Source organism: Anser anser, assembly GCF_964211835.1.
Source record: "Anser anser genome assembly, chromosome: 24".
Classification (NCBI taxonomy): Eukaryota; Metazoa; Chordata; class Aves; order Anseriformes; family Anatidae; genus Anser; species Anser anser.
Window position 1 is genome coordinate 3,362,128 of NC_139745.1, and position 19,699 is coordinate 3,381,826.

Here is a 19,699-nt window from a genome sequence, read left to right on the forward strand (position 1 = left end):
TCCCCGTTAAGAGCATCCCGTTACCTTATTCCTAAGCGAAGGGGCTTCCTAAAGGCTCCTCCCCGGTGCTGTCCCGCAGGGGTGGCAGAGCCAGGCCGTGGGGCTGCACGTCGCGGCCCCGCTGCGCTCGCTGGCGGAGCGCACGGCGAGTGCCAGGCTGCGGGCAGCAGCAGCAGGACAGGATTTACCATTTTTTTTACCGTTTCCTGGCCATTTTACCTGCTGGCGTTCCCCTTCCGAGCCTGTTTGTTTCGTTTAACCTCCCGCTCTTAAGCTACCATCCAATTACTGCTCCCAATTACTCGGCGCTCAAGAGCCCGCGGTAATTACAGAGAGCGCTCGCTGCACGCGGTCGGTGGCACCGCTTCAAACGAGCCCACATCAGGACAAAGCCCCGGGGGCTCGCGGGCCACCAGGCGAGCACGGAGCCCTCCTGGCCAGCCAGGACCGAGCCCGGGCTGCCAGCATGGACCAGCAGCAGCCGAGGTGCTCGGAGCCGGAGCGGGCTTGGGAAGGAGCGCGGGGACCGCGCGGCGCACGTCGGCGTCACCAGCGCAAGGAGAGGTTTTGCAACTCGCCTTGCTCAGACTTAACACCCACCCAGGCCTAAGACATTCTTCGGTAGGATCTCGAGAAAACGAAACGTTTTCAAGGCAGACGCCAAGATTTCATAAACTTTGCTCTCTTTTCCTGCAGCTCCGCGGGCAGCCGCCCACCGCGCGGCGCCGAGGCAGCGCCACCCGTGCCGAGCAGCTGCAAGCCACCGCCGCAGCCACCTTCTCGTCTTTTTGTTGATAATCCCGCAAAACGTCTGCTTCGCTTTGCGTGGTGCTTTTTTGCACTTTCAGCGCTAAATTCACTCCCAACGACACCAGGCCAGGGCAGCGCCAGCCTTCTAGGAAAGGGGAAAAAGATGGGGAACGTAAAGGGCTCCTCTCCGCGCTTCGTCCCTGCTGCCAGCCCTCGTCCCACCCGCCTCACAGACCGGCTTCTCGAGAAAGAAACGCATCCCCCTGCGGGTCCGGGTGGCACCAGGACCTGGGGACCCCCCCGACCACCAGCAGGGAACGTGGTGGTGGCAGGAGATGGTCAGGTACACGCCCAGATCAAAGACATTTGGGAACACGTTTGGGGTGCTTCAGCTGAGTACTCAGCACAGCACAAGGTGCCTTTCTAACCCTGCATATATTTAATACCAGGAGCCTGCCCGCTACCTCGCGGCGCCCCGTCCCCCTCTCCTCGCAGGAAGGCAGCCTGCATACACGATGCGAAGCCGTAAGGGACCACGCAAGGTGCCACGCGGGCTCATCGCGTGCACGACAAAGTAGCCACTTACAAGTCGAACGTCTGCACCGCTCCGAGTCAGAGCTGTTTCCCATTTGCATTAGAAAAATATATATATAATTCGCTGCTTGGAGCGGCAGAGACAGATTTTGCTCAAAGAGAGCAACAACTTCCAAGCCCTATTTCCCAACGCAGCGCTAGAAGAGCTCCCAGGCCCCGCAGCAGGAGGATGCACGGCTGCAACGTCGCTCTGCGCCCCCTCCGCCCCAGCAGGATGCTCACGGAGCCTATCGACAGGCGGTTTTAGCGCAGGAAGGGCTCCCCGCCTACCCCCAGATGCTTTTCTAGTGGTAAAGTCGAGGTGCCGCACAAGTGACGAGCGATCAGCCTTCGGTTTCACTCTAACTAACCAACCGCCACTTGGTTTTTTTTCGCCGGAGTCACAAGTTTCAGAAGGCCAAACCGCTTGCAAAGCGCCGATCTCCCCGCGGTTTTTAGCTGATTTCATGGGCAATGCATCAAAGGGGCGCAGCTCCTTGCTTCCTTGCGATCCTGCGCGCCGTGCCCAAGACAAAGCCCCGGTTAGAAGGGTTGCAACGCGCGGCAGAATCGGGGCCGTGGGGTTTTTGCAGGTAACAGCATCGCTGCCCTGGGGCTGGCAGAAGGGGGACGGGCACTGAGCCTGAACCGTCCTACCTGAGGTGCTGAATGAGACCAAAAGAAAAGCTTGGTCCAGCACGCAGGCGGGGAGAAACGTCGGTCCTTGGATGAGCAGGAGAGCAAAGCGCCCGGCAGCCCCCATCCCCGTGGCCAGCGAGGGGATTTCAGCCAATTCCTGGGGAAGGGGAAGGGAAGGAAAAGGGAAGGGGAAGGGCAGGGGAAGGGCAGGACGCAGACAGGCGGGAGCTCAGAGCCGACAGCGCTGCACGTAAATAAACAAAGGAAGCGTTTCTTGCAGCGAGCATCTCGGTGGCCAGGAGGGAAGCAGCCGCACGCAAAGACAAAACAAAAAGCCCCGCAACAGCCCGGCTCCAGGGGAGCTTTTTCCTCCAACGCGGCACGCGCGCCAGGAAGGCGAGCAGGGAGCTCAGCACCCGGCCCCTTTCTGTGCAGTCGCTCCCGGGACTCCTCCTGGCTTCGCCCCCCCCCCCCAGCGCCTCCCGTTGAATTATTTTTCAGAACCCCCTGGGGACTGAGGGCAGCCGGCCTGCGGGATCGGCTCAGCACCCCGGGCACCTGCAGGAGCCCTTCCCACCACCTCTGACCACACCGTGGGGCCTGGCTGCACCGGGAAACCCAGGGAAAAGCAACAAATATTTAATCTATATTTTTTCCTCCCCAATTACCTTCTCCTCCTGGCCGTTCCTCCTCCCCGGGAAAGCACGGAAGCCCTTAAACCCTCCTCAGAAGCCGGATATCCAAAGTCTCGCTGAAAACAGTCGCTTTCCCTGCAGCCGGGCGCCTCCTCAAGCCCCCAAAGCTCCTCATTTGCACCCAGGAGGAGTTATTTCAGCAGCTGTAGCATAACTCGGGCGCTCTGCTGTTGCCCTCCACACGTTTATTCCGTCTCCTTCCCGGTTTCTGGCTTCGCAGGCTTGTTTTCAAGCCGGCAGCCGGAGCTAAAAGCAGCAGCAGGGCAGGGGACGGGGACGGTGCCCCCGCCTCCACTCCAGCACCCCTCAAATCCTACCCTTGCTCCTGAGCACCCCCAAAACGCCGTTTCCTTGCAAGCGATGCTGGTCCTGCCTCCTACGAGAAGCTTGGGAGCGCGTCCTCAGCCTCCTGCCAGCGTCGAGGCACCTTTAGGGTGCGAATGTGGGCTTTATTGCCCCAAATTCACCCACCCCGAGCCCCTCTCCGACGAGCTCCCTGCCCAGCACCGCGAGCGGGACTAGGCAGCCACGAGTGTGCGCAGCCCACGAGTGAGCCCAGCTGGGACAGCGGGAAATAAATAAAGCTTGGGGCACGAAATGAGCCAGGATTGTCCCCACTGGCGGCAGCCCCGTGGGTAAAACCCCCCCCGCGTGGACCAGCCCCATCCCGTCGTCCGCCCCCGGGGGTCTCCGACTCCGCGATTCCGCCGCAGAGCCGCGTGAGCAGCTTAGCCATTTATTTAACGAAAAGCTTTTAATTATCTCTCTCACGCACACGCGTTACGTGGGGCGGGGGAGCGGGGGGAAATAATCAGCCTACAACCGGTGACCCGCGAGTTCACGGGGAATTGCGTTTTTCACAGAAACGGCCAACTAGCCCAAATCTGCTGCGCTCAAACCGTGCCCCGAGCTGCGGGGCTCCGTGCCTTTGGCTGCAATTTTAATGCGGGGCCGGCTCGCAGCGTGGCTGGCTGGGACCCATCCTGCACCTCCCAGGGGCGCGGGGTGCCCGGTGCCCTCCAGAAGCTCCCGACTCCAGGCGCTGTGCACAACGGGACGCGTGAAGCACTGCTACGCGTGCCTGCTCCGAGCACCCCTCGAGTGCGTTTACACGGGGATCTGCACCAGGATCCGGATGAGAATCGTCGCCCGCGCCACGCACCCAATGCCCGGACAATTTTCCACACCGTGAAACCGCTTCGTTTAAAAAAAAAGCAAAAAGAGCGGGATTTAGTGCATCCACACAGAATTAGGAGTGTTTGGTTTTAACGCGTAACGTCGGTGGCGTTACACAAGCAACGATTCCGACGAACACGCAGCGAGCGTAAACAACCCACCGAGCGTAAAGAGACCGGGGATGTTAATCTGGATTAACCGCGAGCTGCGGACCTTCCCTCCTAATCCACCCGATGGACGAGGGTAAATCCCCGCCGGGCCGCAGCCTCCGATTTCTGCAACTTAAGGAACCGCGGCGCTGGTCGGGACGGCCAAGAGGTGAGGGGCCCGAGGTGGACCCGCTCCGTACGGCCCCTGGTCCGTCTACACGGGATTACGGCCAAAGCTGAGCCCCGAGGAAGCAGAACGACTGCTGCGAGACATCGCCGAGCCCCGCCGGCGATCCACTCGGGATACGAAGCGCGGCTGACGGCTTCCCCAGGGGGACGCAAGAGACGAAAACAAAATCCGAGCCTGGATCCGCGCAGGCGGCATGCCTTAACGCTGGGGAGGTGGCACCGGGATGAAACGTGGCTAGGAAGAAGCTGGTAAACCTGAAGCTGTGTTTAAAAGCGCAAAACGGGATTCGTAACCAGAAGAATTTATAACAGGACGGCTGCGGACCCCTCTCACTACAGCCCCACCTGCCCCACGGCACGCACCCGGCACCCAAAACCAAGAGGCTCCCATCAAACAGATGCCACGTTACCAAATTCCTGCAACTCCAGGCACCCGAGGCTCCCCGGGGACGCTAAGCAGCCCCTGGCAGAAGCCCCAGCACGGGGCCAGCACCGTGCATCAGCACCATGCCCCTACCCCCAGCGTTAGGGCAGCCCCGGCGCCCGAACCCGGCATCGCGGAGCCGCCGAGCACCCCGCGGCTCGAAACCCACCAGCCCCTCCGGCACGGCGCTGCGTCGATGGCTGCCGCGTGGATTTGTAAAGGCTTTGAAAGGGGAGCGAAGTGCCTCCCACCCTACCTCCCAGCATTTAAATATCCCCTCCACGAGCGGCAAAACGGGGCGGCAGGACGGATTTTTTTGCGCCGCTTTCCGAAAAGCGACTCGGAAACGCCGCATCCGCGTACGGGGGCGGCTGGCGGGCGCCCTCCTGGAGGTGTAAGCTGTGGGTTCGGAGCAGAACTCTCCGAAGCTTTTCTGTGCCGGAGGAGGAGGGGGCTGCGAGGGCTCCTTCCCCTCGCCCACGCAGCGGTGCCGGGCAGGGGGCTGCCGCCCGCTGCCCCCAGCAGGGGTGGGCTTTGCGCTGCTGGGGGGGATTTAAGCACAGGTCCCTCCTGTTCTTCTCCCCCGGCCTCACGCGAGAAGCAGTCAGGGTATTTTCGTTAGGGAACAAAGCTCAGAGCCGTGTTTCACGGGCTAGGTTTAACAGTAAGGATCCGCATGCTCGTCCTGGTGCCGCCTTCGGGAGCGGGTTAGGTTTGTCCCGGAGGATCCCAGCCCTATTACGGAAGGTTTCTGTGTCAGCCGCCGCTCAAATCCCACCAAACACTGCTCAAATCCCACCAAACACCCCAAAACCATCACGGGAACACACCTGAAGGCACCACAGGTCAGCACCATCCGCGTCGGGCGTTAAAATAAAAGAAACGTCATGTGCGCGGGGTGCCCAGCGAGGAGAACAGCCCCGGTAGCCACCACCCTAAAACATCGCAGGAAAACCTTCAATGAATTCCCGACCCCGTTACGGCACCGCAGGGGTCTCGGCCCCGTGGTGCCAGCCCTTACAGGACAGCAGCGAGCCTTTTTACCTTTCTACACTATTTTTTTCAGTGGGGCTGTGAAATGAGAGGCGAGTGATCGGGAGGAGCCTCCACGGGATGGCGTCCCCACGTATCCCCCATAACTTACGAACAAAACCTGTTCAGTTAGGAAACCCTTAAAACCCTAAATACTAAAAAGCAAGGGAACATAAAAGCTAGCTTCGCGCTGCTGCTCACAAATAGGATTTTTTTTTTTTGCTGCCCTGTGTTTTTACCAATACCCCAGGGAATAACCGGATAAACCAGGACTGGGACAGACCCCGACACCGTCCCTTCCCGGTACCCAGCTCGCAGGGACACCGCGGTGCTCCCAGAGCGGGGGGCGGCCTCCTGCCCCTTCCCGTGAAAACCCCGAAGCGGACAGCGGGTGCCCGGGGGGGGGCACGCTCATCCTGAAGGGCTTCGCCCGGCCCCCAGCCCCTCCGGGCACTGCCACCGAAGCCGGGCGGTGCTGGAGGACGCGACCCAGGCACCTTGGGGTGGGAAATGGGGTGGGAAATGGGGTGGGAAATGGGGTGGGAAATGGGGTGGGAAATGGGGTGGGCAGGGGAGCGCGGCTTGCCCATGGGCTGGGACCCCGGCCCCAGCAACACCTCCAGCCCCAATAACACCCCTGACCCCAATGACACCCCCTGGTACTCCCCGACCCCAATAATACCCCTGGCCCTAATAATGCCCCTGACCCCAATAACACCCCCTGACCCCAATAACGTCCCCAGCCCTAGGAACACCCCCTATTACCCCCGATCCCACTGACACCCCCCGGCCCCAAAAACACCCCCTGACCCCAATAACGCCCCTGGTACCCCTGCCCCAATGACACCCCCCGGCCCCAATAACGCCCCCGACCCCAATAACTCCCCCCCCCAGCCCCTCGCCCCCCTCCATGACACGCGCGCCCCCGCGGACAAGGTACGCGCGCCCCGTGCACGGCAGACGCGCGCTCGGTGCACGCGCGCACCAAACCCCGCGCACACGCGGGGGACCTTTGCGACGTGAACGCGCGCGCGCGCCCCCGCACGTGCAGGCAGGCGTTGCGGCAGGCAGCCCGGGCGCGCCACCCGGGGTACGCCGCGCGCGCGCGCGCGCTCCCGCTGACTTACCCGCCCGCCGGCAGCGCGCGCGGCCGCCCCCGCCGCTTCTCGCGCAGCGCCTCGGGGCCGCCCCGAGCCCCGCCGAACCGAGCCGAGTCCTTCCGAACCGAGCCGAGCCCCGCCGAGTCCTTCCGAACCGAGCCCCGCCGAGCCGAGCCGAGTCCTTCCGAACCGAGCCCCGCCGAGCCGAGCCGAGTCCTGCCGAACCGAGCCCCGCCGAGCCCCGCCGAACCGAGCCGAACGCAGCCGAGCCCCGCCGGGAACCGCTCGCCCGCCCGCCCACCCGCCCTGTGGCTCTGCCCCCGGCCCCGCCCCCACCCACAACACTGTAGTAAGTTCCCATTGGCCGAGCCCAGGGGGCGGGACGCCAGCGGCGCTCTGCGATTGGTGGAAGGGAAAGGGCGGCTGGCGGGGAGGGCGGGGGGAGCGGGAGCGCCCCCTCTCCTCTCCCCCCCCCCCAACCCCCCCGCGCGCTCTCCCCTCAGGCCGGGCCCCGCCGCGCTGAGGGAGCGGGGACCCGGGGGCCGCTCCCCGGCCGCTCCCGCCTCAGCCCGGCCCCAACGAACGCCCCGGGGCGGCCGCACGGCGGCGGGACCGGCGCTGAGCCCAGCGAGGAGCGGGCGGGGGGCGCACACACGGCGGGGGTGGCACGGGGGGGCGATTTTCCGTGTGGAGCTGACTGGAAACGGCACAAAACGGGCAGCGAGGGGCAGGAGGCGGCGGCGTCTCCTCGTCATTCCTCGGCGGGAGCGGGCCCCGCTCTCCTCAGTGACCTACATTTTGATCGCGTCTCCTTGTGTCACAGAGAAAGTTGAGGCACGGCACTGAAGGGGGACGCCACGCCGCACAGAAAAAGACGGGGAACGGGTAAAAAACGGGGAATGTGGTAAAAAAAAAAAAAAAAAACACGGGATCATCAGCCTGGAGAGGGGACCTGATTCGTCTGCGCACAAATTAAAGGCAGGGTTTGTGACACCGGGGCTGCCCGCTCCTCCCTTAACCTGCTGGCACCGAGGCCTCCTCTCCTGAGCAGGTTCTGTTCACAGAATCACGGAGTTATTAAGGCTGGAAAAGCCCTCCAACATCCCCCTACCACCCCCATCACCCGCTAACCATGTCCCCAAACCCCGCGTCCAGCCTCTCCTTGAACACCCCCAGGGACGGTGACTCCACCACCTCCCTGGGCAACCCGTCCCAACGCCTGACCGCTCTTTCTGAGGAGAAATGTCTCCTCATTTCCAGCCTGAGCCTCCCCTGGCGCAACTTGAGGCCAAAGGGCTTTAAGGAGAAAACCGCCAAGCAAAGAAGCTGTAATTTTGGGGTGCCAGGGGTTGGCAACGGCTTCTCGCATTTAAGAAAAACAAGCAAACAAATCCACGCCGCTCTGCTGTAATGCGCACACGCCGACCGACAGCAGATTGCAAATTATGTGGCAAAGAGATCAGAGCACCAAAATCTTCCCATCCAAGTAGTGACTTAGCACCATGCAGCACATCATCTGCCGTGCTCAGGCCACCAGATGCCCCCAACTCTGCCTGCCAGCCCCTGAGTGCAGAGGGCTGCAGCTCTCGTATTCTCGTATTCATTATTCTCTCTTATTCCCCAGGTAAAGCACTGAACCACACTAACAGGGAGCACTAGGACAAAGGATGCTGTTACCCATGCAGACCCCAAACTAATGGCCAAGAGCTTCGCTGGCAGAAGAAACTCAACAGCAGTACAGTCCACAAACATGAAAAGCAGCACTCGGTCCATGACAAGAGAGCGCCTTCAAAATTTTCTTCTGGGGCAGGGGGATTTGAACCTAGGTCATAGCAGTTCTTTCACTGGGAGCAGAAAAAAAAAATAATATAAAAAAAATATAAAACCACACACACAACCTCTTCTGCATATGGAAATACCACCATCAACAACACACTTGTGCTGTAAATTTCTGGGTTAGCTTCTAGCCTCTTCCTTCCTACACAGCCCCAAACTGACCTCTGAAATCCCATAGGAAGTAATGGAAATTTCTTAAATTCTTCCCTATAAGAACAGTTTGCCCTGTGCCAAGCCAGGATTGCAAATATTTAAAGAACTCTCCCAGTTGCAGCTGGTTTAGGTCACTCTGTAAGAGTCACTTAGAGACCGAGAATTATTTTAATAAGTCAGGATTTCTTGGTATTCAGCTGCCGCATATAGGAATCAGGAGAGGAATTATATTCATTTTAGGCATGCATTTGTAGTCTCTACGGCAGAAGCCATTCCTTGAAAGCTGAAAGGCCGTTTTGCAAGTGCTCTGATCCTCATGGACGTGGTCAGTGCAAATCCAGAGGGTCACAACAGAGAAGGAGGCAGGGGACCCTGCCCTCCGGCTGTTTAATGGGCACGCAGCTAGCAAGCGGCTCCTAAATCTGCACTCCAGCATCTTAGCAGTATCTAGACACCAGATTAACACCAGCTGAGCTAAGTTCTTCATAAAAAAAAATCCTTTGTAAGGTGATCCGATACTCTGCAGGGCCCCTGCAGGGTGCACTGCTGGTAGGATTTGTGCATTAATGCACAGTTATAAAACGGGGCTCCCAATTTATGCCAGTGCCGGTGAACACTGTGTTAAAACCATTACTGACACCAATAATAAACTGCACGGAGCTCTCCGTACCCCGAGGAGCTTCTTTAAATGAGGAATTCCCAGTCTGAACAAAGGAACCGTGCATCACTCTGGCATTGGTTTTCCCTCCCCCAAAGCAAGCAGAATTTAGGGTGAAGAGAAACGTTCGGGATTCCTCCAAGCCCTAGGAAAACAAAGAAATTAAGCTGGCCAAGGGAATGATTTATCCACCACTGCTCTAAGCGAGCTGGTGGTGTGCGTATTGTATGTCCGTGCGTACACACACAATAGGCTCGGTCAGTTTCCGTGCTACGTTCACACACTTTGCTAGCAAGTGAGCGTCTCAAAGGCAGCAGCGGCCATTTCACAAGAGCAAACAAGGTGGGAGGAGAGCAGGTGGCTCGGTTTTGCCAGCACTGGCCCTCTGCCCTTGGCTCCTCTTCCGAGATTTGCTGTCACCATCAGCGGTGCAGATCTGGCCGATAGCAGACAGCAAGAATGAGGTGTAAAGGAAATCTGCCTTCAACTTCACGAGCTTTGTTTTCCTGTAAAACAGTGATCGGGACCAAAGATAGCTCAAGTAAATAATTCACCCAGAAGGAAGGGGCGCTTCAGCTAGCGCTGACTTTCTCAAGTGCTCACCTCTCGATTTTAGCATGCGAAGCGATAGGCACAGCAGGATTCAGCGCCAGAAAAAGCCTTGTAGCAATTTGCCTCCGACAGACTGAACTGCAAACTCGAGAAGCGCTCCCAAAGAAACCAAAACCGCCGCAACGCGTGTGCGCAGCGAAGGCAGCCCGGCGCATCCACGCGCACCCCGCTCCGTACCGGGTATTTCCGCCGAGATTAAATCTCGCCCAGCCTGCCATGGCACCCTCCCTCTCCAAAACCAACAGTCAATTCATTGTTCAGCAAGCTATTAAAGGGGACAAACAGCACCCTCCGTAGTTAAACAGGCTAAGTGTCTGGTATTGTGATCCCACTTAATGTTATAGCAGTTAGTCCCGAGAGTTTTGCTAAATCCAGGCTGCTTCTCCGTAGCCTTTTCTGTGTGGTCCCCTACCGGAGAGTTTTCCCCTTTTTTTCCCCCCTCTCAGTTACAGGAGTCGTGCCATTTAAAGGCTGTTGTTGCAAAACGAAAAGCACATGTTCTTTCTTGTGGGGACGAGAAGCCAGTTGCCGAGCCGCTGTGTCTTCTTGGAACCGGGCTGGGTTACGTGGGTGCCCTCTGGGGAGATGGGGAGGGCAGAGGGGAACGGCAGACAGCAAAGCCTGCACACCCAGGAGCTCCTATCCCACCCAGAATCTGGTTTGTTTAAGCTCCCATCATGGGTTTCATTGATTTGCACGAAGCCGATGTTCATTGGAGTCGGTGTCTTGCTACGCAGCAGCCTAGCGCCAAGGAGGAGGAGGAATAAAGCAGACGAAGAGGAGCAGCAGCTCTCTCTTCCCCAGGCCGCGTGCCAGGACAGGGAACAGCTCCCTGGAAAGTCAGCTTTGTTCCAGGGCTCACAGGCAGCGCGTGAAGCACGGCTCTGCCAAGATGCACCACGTAAAGATTAGAGGAGGTCAGCTGGAGATCGCAGGATCAAGTTTTCATACGACGAATGTTTCTATGTTGAGAGAGAAATATTTTTCCCCTTAAGTTTGGGTAGGAAGTGTTAAACATACAAGAGGCTGCACTTAGAGTATCCAGAAAGTGCTTAAAACCCCTGGGGAATGGATTACAAGCAATGCTGCGAAAACAGCTAGCACAGGCTCAGGAAAAAGCAGAACTGGTGTGGCGTGAGCCTGAACTCCAGAAACAGCCTGAGAAACAAACCGACCCGTGGAAAGAGCCAGCGCAAGAGAGACAACGGCATTTCAAGCATTCACCAATTCTTCATTGCCCAACAGTCTTAGTGGAAAGAAGACAACCAAAAATAGAGGAGTGTGCTCAGAGGCAGTGCTCGATGCCCCAGATAAATTCCAGGAGATGCTGCTGGAAACCCCGGTGTTTGGGCAGCAGGAGGACGTTCGAGCCCCTGCGCCAGCCTCCTCCACCAAACACCAAGAGCCAGCTCGGCCGGAGCCGCAGCTGTCGCTTCAGCAGGGGACAAGCTCAGCTACGCAGCCTTTGTTGAAATAAACCCAAAAATAACAGTTAGTGCCACCTAGGGACCAGAGCTCGGGCAGGGAGACAGAAGAGCCACGCCACAAACAAAGGACGTCAGCGGCTGATGCACTCCTCGCACGGATGAGAAGTCAGACTGCAGCAAGGAGAGGCTCTGCTCTGGTTAAATAACACCGGGGAGGCACCAGGGTAGGTGAAGCTTTCACAAAAGGTTGCTGAAGCGCGGATTTGACTCCGTGCCGCTGCCCTCCCAACCCGGGCAGAGCATCGCTCGGCTGCCAGATACTCCGGGCTCTTTGGTTCAGCCGGCGGAGGGGAGCGATGTTTCTAGATCAGCGTTTACGTAAGAGCGGCGTCTATTCAGCAGTAAGTGAGAGCCCTCATCGGCACTACACGTCCCTTGTAATCAGGAGGCCAGGTTGCAAATTCCTGCAATGAATTTTTCCTAGTGCAAACCCAGCTCCAGACCCCTGACAGCAGTTCACGATGGGGCTGGACCTGCAGACAGCGAGGGATACCTGGCAAGACCCAACGCTTATTTAACTAAAGAACTTTGCCATGGAGAACAGAGCACGGGCTACCTCCCTGCTCACGAATACGAGCTAAAGCTCTGCACCGCCTTGTCCAGCGCTGCTTCCCTTACCTGCCATCTCCTTGGACCTTGCAGGGTTTGTCTTAAGCTACTAACTGGATCAGATTTGTCACCCCGAGTCCTTTCCACAGATGATCCCACGACCTAATACAGCACAGCCAGCGTCTGCTGAGAGAGGCATTTCTGCAGGTGCGCAGTGATTAATTGGTGCACATTTCCATATCACAAATAAAAAAAGACTTCTCGGCTTGGTTGAAACGCAGTATATTAACCTTTGAAACTGGCAGTCATGGATACCAGCTTCAAAAAGATTAATATCAATAAGACAAAATCCCAGAGGATAGCATCGCGCTGCTGCCGGTTTTTCCGGAGCTTTACAAAATAAGGTGTTTTGAGACTTCATTTAAGGTCGTGTATTTCCACGTTTGCTTTATAAAGAAAACCCCAAGCTGTTCAGATTTATGGGCAGAACCCAAGTACTGGGGGCAGGGGGAAAGGGGAAACTGGAAGTCGAGGAAAGCTGTGGGTACGTATGGAGAGACTCGGAGGCAGGGGCAGGAACCGTGCTTCATTCGGGCCGCTGCCATTGCCGCGGCTGATTGCTGAGAGTCGTCCTCTGTGACAAAGGTTCGTTACTGAAATAAATAATACAGCTCCGTTAGCTCGGCGCGTTCTGCGGGTCCACAGAGGCTCGGCTGCAGGTCAACGCGGGGCACGCAGTAAATCTGAGCGAGACGCAGCAGCAGCTCGGGGATGCACAGGAGCCAGAGCTCGCCCCTGCGTTCTGCCTCCACCACGGACTGCATCAGAAAGGAGCTCGTAATCATTAAGCTGCCATCTTTTATTTCTAATTATTTGTCTCCACAGCAGGGTTCCTGCAACCATCAAGTACAAGGGAAGCGAGCCTCAAAGGAGTAACTGTTTTGAAGAGGGCTCGCAGCTGCCACCACATGAATGGCTCTCCAAGAACAGTGGCAACTGCTACGCACTGCCCACAGAGCGGGGGGAAAGCATCTCTGTCTCGGCTGGTTTTCAATGTTGATTTTTAGGTCAACAAAAACAGCTTTTCTTATGCAACAAGGCATACAGAAAGCCCACTTGCCTTGAGTTTTTGCTTTCATTTAATTAGATGGTAATTCAGAAGGCAGCACGGCTATTTTGAACGCCACAATGAGAACGATTTCACTGCCTTACAAAGCGACGAAGTAAAACCACTGAGCTAAGCCAGCCCCAGAACCTGACACCGCTTTGGATTCTGATAGTCTCTTCTGACAGAGGGGGACAAGGAAAGGGGTACCCTGCTACCACGTTTCCTAGAGAGATTCAAAGTAGAAAATGTCACTGAAAGGCAGAAAAGCAGAAGACCTTACTTGTTCTTCCTCTTCGAGCTACATTGGAAACTAAGAATTACGGCAAAGCCCACGTTTGTCGAACACAACAGCTGTTCAGCAGCTCCATGTCGTAATTAAGCAAGAGACAAATAATTTCCTAAACAGATAAACATTGAGATCCCAACATACAGCTCCCAGTATCACCAGTGCCAACGTACAGGAGGACACAGCCCAGCAGCAGGCAGTTGGCAGCCACGCTGTGCTTATCACCTCCTTTACAACAAACAGCTCTGAACGTTGTTTTTTTTTTTTCCCCGGACAGCTTGCGTCTTCCGTGACCTCACTTAAGGTTTCCTGACAGGCTTCAAATGATGGCAAGGTATGTGAATCTCAGCTTGAAGGTCAAGCGCACAGCCTCAGACATCGCAGGCTCCTCTTGCACTCGCATCCTCAGCATTTTTCTCATGGTTTCTGCCCTCCAGCTTCTCGCAGCACGGAAGAAGCTTCACGGAGGCTGCTGGTGTGTTACTTTTAGGACCAATGTCCAACACTCTTATCAGGCCAGGAGAGAAGATTCCCTCACTACACCTCCCATGCATTTTACCTTTACCTCAGAGGTAAGCCAGGCTTAAAGATGGAAAGGCAACCTGAGCCGGCTGATTTCTCTGCTGGGTGCAGGTCAGGGCTATCCCTGATCCAGCGAAACCGGACCACACAACCTTTATCTTTGCCATCTCTAACAAAGTGCCACTTGGCCTTCTTGTTTGCTGACCAAGATTAAGACCAAGCACTCACCAAGCAGCAGATTTCATCCACTATCAGGGTCAAAACCCCAAAAGCTTATAAGCAGCAGGGACGCTGAAAGCCTCTGCCCTCTGTGCAGTACATGGTGAGCAACAGACTGCTCATACAGACAAAACTCACCGTGAGACTACTCTGGGGAGAGCAAAGCAGGGGTTGTTCAGGTTACCAGCCTTCCCCAGGGAAGGAATTCACCCCTGACCAGAGACAAGGTCTTTCACCGCTCACACGCAGAGATCTACACCAGAACAGGGCCAGAATCAGCTTCACCCCGCACCAACCATCAAGGACACTGTATTTTTCAGAGCTTTGCCTTCTCAAACAACTCTGCAGTAGCAGTGCCGTCCCGCACGGTCCCTGCTGCGCTTCTTACGCAGGGCAGATGAGACGCACGCACGGTGCTGCATTCACCACGTCCTGCTGCAGGTAAGTAGGTAAACCGGGCAGACCCGAGCAAAAAAACACAGCTGCGAGGTACTGGCAAGCTGTCACACTGTGCTGACCGTGTCCCGAAGGTCTGCCCACGGTGGAGGAAGACCCCGGTGTCCCCTGGTGCAGTCACAGCCGTGCGAGCGAGCCCTTGCACGTTGCCCCAGGTGCCAGCCCCTGGCCAGCACGAAGCCAGCCCGCAGGTAAGCCTTTTGTGCGGGGGAGTTCTGCTCTGCATTCAAATGACTGCTCGGGGGTTGGAGGGGAGCTCGGCACCTCTGATCAAGGCAGATCCTCCGGTTAATTAATTACCCTTCTCTCAGAGGCTCGGTAGCGAAGAACAGCTCATTCAGAGCAGGAGACAGCCACTCGGCTTCTAAATATAGTGCTTCACTTACTTCTGGGTAAGAACAACAGGTTTATACTTGGATTTGATTCATCTCCTGCCCTCCCCTGTGAGGCATGGTGTAATAATGCTGAGTTAAGAATAAAGCAATCTGTTCCCAGCACCTTCCCTGCCTTCCCTTCAAGTCTCACCAGTGACTGGCAGCGTACCGAGCGGCGGGGCTGGAGCAGGGCTGCTCTGCACACACGCAGTCCTTCCCATTGCTGGGAGAGGAGGCGATACAACCAGGGGTGGGGGAAGGCAGACAGGGAAGGGGGAAGCTTAGCAGTAGGGTATTTTGCACTTCTGAAAGAAGAAGTCAGTTAAAAACTTCGAAAGTCTCCAGAGATAATCTCACCGCGTCCAGAGAACCAGCTTTACCCAAAGCGGCTCCTTCCTTTCCTCCTCCACGCGCGCCCACCTTATTTTGTCATTTTAGGTTTTAACAGCACCTCGCAGCCAGGTGCAGGGGTAGGCACCAACCCCCAGCTGCAAAGCCACGGGAATCAGCCCCACCAAGATGATCTTCCCCCACGCAGAGAAAGATCCCCGTGAATGCCTGCCGCAAACATCAGTGCCCACCGCTCCAAGCTCGACGTGCATTTCCCCTCCTCTCCTGCCAGAAGCGCCTCGGGCTGCTCTCTGTACCCTGCGAAGCCACGCACATCTGCAGGTTTGCAGAGGGGAAGCCAGCCCAGCGCTGGGCTCCAGCCCTCGGAGAGTCTCTTACACAACCACAGCACAGATTTACCATCAGCAGCTCTCAGGAGGAATCTGGGGAGAAACAGCGAGTGCTGCTTTCCACTACCAGGACAATTTTCACTTCCATTTCCTCGCTTGCTGGTGCTTAGCGTGCTGCCAGCACTGGGTCAGCGCCCAGCAGGCCAGGCTGGCAAGAACAACTGCTGCTGGGGGCTTCTACATCCTACAAAGAGCCTGGAAATCGCTATATGAAACGCTTCTCGGTGCCCAAAACATTAACACACATGCAGGTACACACACACGATAATCCCCACTCTTTGTTAACCAACAACACTCCGGAGTTTAAGATGGAAGGAACAAGTGGGTTCATTATTTAAGCCCAAGTGATTTGCAGAGTTTAAGACGGAAGGAACAAGCGGGCTCGTTAGTTAAGCCGAAGTGATTCCTTTCAGCTGCTTCCCCTCGTTGCTCTAACGAAGCAGGTACTTACCCAGAGACGAGGCAGCCGGGCAGACCACGGTGAGGCACCACAATCCATCATGGGGGCAGCGTATGGAAAGAAAGAAGAAGAGACAGCGGTTAATAAGCAGTTCCAGCCAAACACGGAAACCCCCAAACACGCCAGAAAAACCCCTCCAGCCGCCCAGCAAGTGCTCACGCTTGTACTCGACGCGAGCGCCGCGGCAGCGTTCGCGAACTTGAGCGTCTGACTTTTCCCAGAACAGAAGGTGGAACCGGACGTTCACGTTGGGCCACTTCTTAGAAATGTAAACACGAAGCAGGGAAGGGGGAAAAAAAAAAAAAAAAAAGTTAGCCGGGCGTTACTTAACGCTGATAATGCAGCGAGCGGTGACGCTGACGCCCTGCGTCCGGCGCCCTCCTGGGAGCCCCAGGAGGTGCACAGGGGGTGGCACAGCACGGCCCCGGCACCGCCGAGCTGGAGAAGGGGAGAGCTCTGGCCGAGGCTGCAGACCGGCTTCTCTGGGGCCGTCCAGTTCCTCCAGCCTTGCATAACTTCTCTTTTAGACCTCACCAGGCAGGGGGTGGACGCACAGCATGCCTCCGGCCCCAGCTCCAAAGGGCTTCAGCTGAGCCCTCTAGTGGGCTTTAAAAACTCAACAAAACACCCACAGACCTAATTTAATTAACGCTCTGCCAGAGGCCTCTAAACCCTAATCCTCTCAACAAAAGGATCATTAACTAAATGAAGAGATCCAAGAGAGCAACGGGTCCCTCAGCCACAGCCAGCCCGGCTGCGCGCTCCGGCGGCACACGCCAGGGCCCACGAGGGGCTCCAAAATGTGGCTCGGTCCTCGGCCCCCCAGCACAGCCCGGCCGGGGAGCTGCTCAGACACGGGTGCACTGACACGGGCGCACACGGCAGAGCTCACGGCATGCATGGGATGCTCAGCGTGATGCCACGCCAGAGGGACACGTGTAAGTTCGTGCTTGCCCTTTGGGATGTGTCCACGGGACGTCACACCCGCCACGCGATGCTGAAGGTCCCTGGGCCGACATCTCCAGCGAGACTGAAGCCCCCCAACAGCTGGAACAGGAGGACTTGGAGCCGGGGCACTGGTTGTTCTTAAGGGTTTATTTTTAAGAGTTATTATCCACTGGTGCGGAAAGCCTGGCGAGCAGGTGAAGAAGAGCTCTCCTTTCAAGAGGCAGCCTCGGCCCTTCAGCTGAAGGCTGGGAAAACACCTCCACCTCGCCCAGCCCCGCCAGCAGAAAGGGTTTTCCTCACAGCAAGAGGCAAGGTGTACGTTGGCAGAGAAATTTACAGCACACAAGGGTGCAGTCCGTTAAGGTACACTCAGGGAAAAGCCTTTTAAATCCAAGGTTCCCAGCCCGCACGATTTGGGACGGAGATGGAGATTTGGGTTCGCCCCCTGCAGATGTCTCTCCGAAAGCCACCTCCAGTTTCCAAGCCACACGTGGGACTCAGAGCACTGTGGCTGCAAGGAGCACATCTGCGAGACTGCTCATTAGCACGGCGAACAGGAGCAGAAGAGCTTAATTACAGGGCAGGGATCGTTCCCTCTGGGTTCGTGTGTCGGCGGCAGCCCCAGCAGAGGCCGTGCAGCCCCACGGGACGGGCGTTCCTCGACAGAGCCGGGCCCTGCAGCAGCCTCTGCCCGTGCCGCACGCGGGGCCCGCGGTCACCAGGAGCCTGGCCAGGGCTCTTGCAAGCAGCTGCAGAGCCTCAACCCACAACCTGAGAACCCAAACGGAGGAAGACTTCAGGCGCTGCTTGCTAAAAAGCTTCTGGCGGCAGCAGCAGCCTGCACGGGTCTCTTTGGAGAGGCTGCCGCAGCCCACTTACAGGTACCGGTACCTGGTTTCGGAGCTACGGGTGAGCACCGCTGTCTGAGGAGCTCGGTCTCAGCAGGAGCTCCTAAAGCCCAAAGCCGAGCTCCAGCCGTGGTGCTCACCGGGGCAAGGGATGCGGCACCCGCCGGGGGGGCAGGCTCACACCCCAGAGGCTGCTGCGGCCCGGGGCTGGGCTTTTAGGGTGGCCAGGAGACGTTTCAGCATGCTGCCTCTCCCCAGACCAACACAGCCTGACCTGGAGGGACCTCGCAGCCCTCTAGGCACCATCGCGGAGCCTCACCGGAAAGCATTCGTGAAGACCCTCATTTTCAGTAAATGCGTTTTGGGGACAGACGCTGCCACACGGAGGCTTCCTTGCCTGAAGGTGCGGGAACAACTGTTCCCGGAGCTAATGAGGCTGTCCTGCTTTGACCCGGGGCAGTTTTCAACAGACGCAGAATAAACAGTCCTCTCCGCGTTCGCCTCCTGGAATAAATCCCAAGAGCTCCCGTCTCCCCGGCCCAGGCAAGAACACAGATGGTCGCGGAGATTAAAACACAGAGAATTAACAGCCCCGCGCAAATGAGCTCCTTCATCCAGCCCAGCGCTGCCAGGTGGTTGGAGGTGCAGCGCTGGGATACAGCCACCGAGGTTTGCTGAGCTCCGCTAACAGACCCAGATTCGGCAGCACGGGGGCCAGTGAGCTGGGAAATTCGAAGGCGGCTGCAGGGGAAGCGAGATGCAAACCGCCAGAGCCGGGCAGCTGCCGAACCGCATCTGCCTCCTGCTGCAGCAGTGGGGGAAAAGCACCGGCACCAGGAAAAAGGAGCACGGACCCGTCCCGCGCTTGGCTCTCTTTGTGCTTTCCCACCAAAAGCCAGCTCGGGTGGATCAAAGGGCGCCGGAGCCGCGTGCGACCGCGAGGGCTTCCCCGCCGCCGGGACACGGGGCGCTGCGGGCTGGCAGCAGGCAGCGAGGGAAACCCACAGCGGCCCCGCCGCCGTTCCTGGAAGGAATCTGTCAGCACTGCACAGCCGGCAAGGATCGGACCGGCACGCGGGGCCGAGCAGCATTCCTGATCCGGGTAACGTGTGCCAGGCTGCCTCCGGCGGGGACGCCGCTCCTGAGCCCGCTGCCATCCCCAGCGACGGCTCCGAACCCTATTTTATTTTTCTTCCAAACCAGGCGAAAAGTCAGGAAGGAGCGGACCTCTCGCCCAGCCGCCAGGCAGTATTTCTCAGGGGCAGCTCTCGGGTTAGGCAACGGCTCACACAACCGCGTTTTCTATTAAAAGCCTCCACTCTGCATCCGAGGAAATCCCCAGGCGGCGCCGACCCCATCTGCCAGCCCGCAGCGGGGCCTCGCAGCCGCAGATTGGAGGAGGCCGACCCGCGCCATTCGGGAGCGGCTTAACCCCACGGCACGCGCGCCTCCAGCACCGAGTCACGTCCCAGCCCAACGTGGCGCGGGGCCGGGCCAGCTCCTGCCTCTGCTCCTTGCGTGTTCAGTGTCTGAGCTCGTGCAGACGCACGGAGGCGACTCCGGACAGGCGCTCGCCCTGGTACGAGCTCCTGATGCAGGGGGAGAGCTCTCCTGGGTTTTAAAATGCCAAGAAACGCTTACCCCATCCCCAAGGACTTTTAGAGAGCAGGTACAGAAACCATCAGCTCGCAGAGGCAGCCTTCGAATGCTTTGATG

The 19,699-nt window shown here is 57.8% G+C and overlaps 1 protein-coding gene across 31 annotated transcripts in view; it reads right to left on the reverse strand.

Moving 5' to 3' along the window:
* The window catches only part of EPB41 (erythrocyte membrane protein band 4.1), an 88,232-nt gene that overhangs the window by 63,920 nt on the left and 4,613 nt on the right, over positions 1 to 19,699 (reverse strand). For 8 of the 31 annotated variants that reach the window (XM_083810293.1, XM_083810301.1, XM_083810299.1 and 5 more), the window contains exon 1: positions 6,755 to 7,025. The exons of 10 other annotated variants lie outside the window; for them this stretch is intronic. Coding sequence is in view for 1 of the 21 variants with exons in the window: in XM_083810275.1 (XP_083666401.1) it covers positions 16,179 to 16,229 (51 nt within the window). In the remaining 20 variants the exon portion in view is untranslated. Of the gene's footprint in view, positions 1 to 1,566; positions 6,119 to 6,754; positions 7,026 to 16,178; positions 16,479 to 19,699 lie in introns of those variants that run through there. 13 more of the 31 variants (XM_083810300.1, XM_083810285.1, XM_083810283.1 and 10 more) reach the window with 10 other exon arrangements.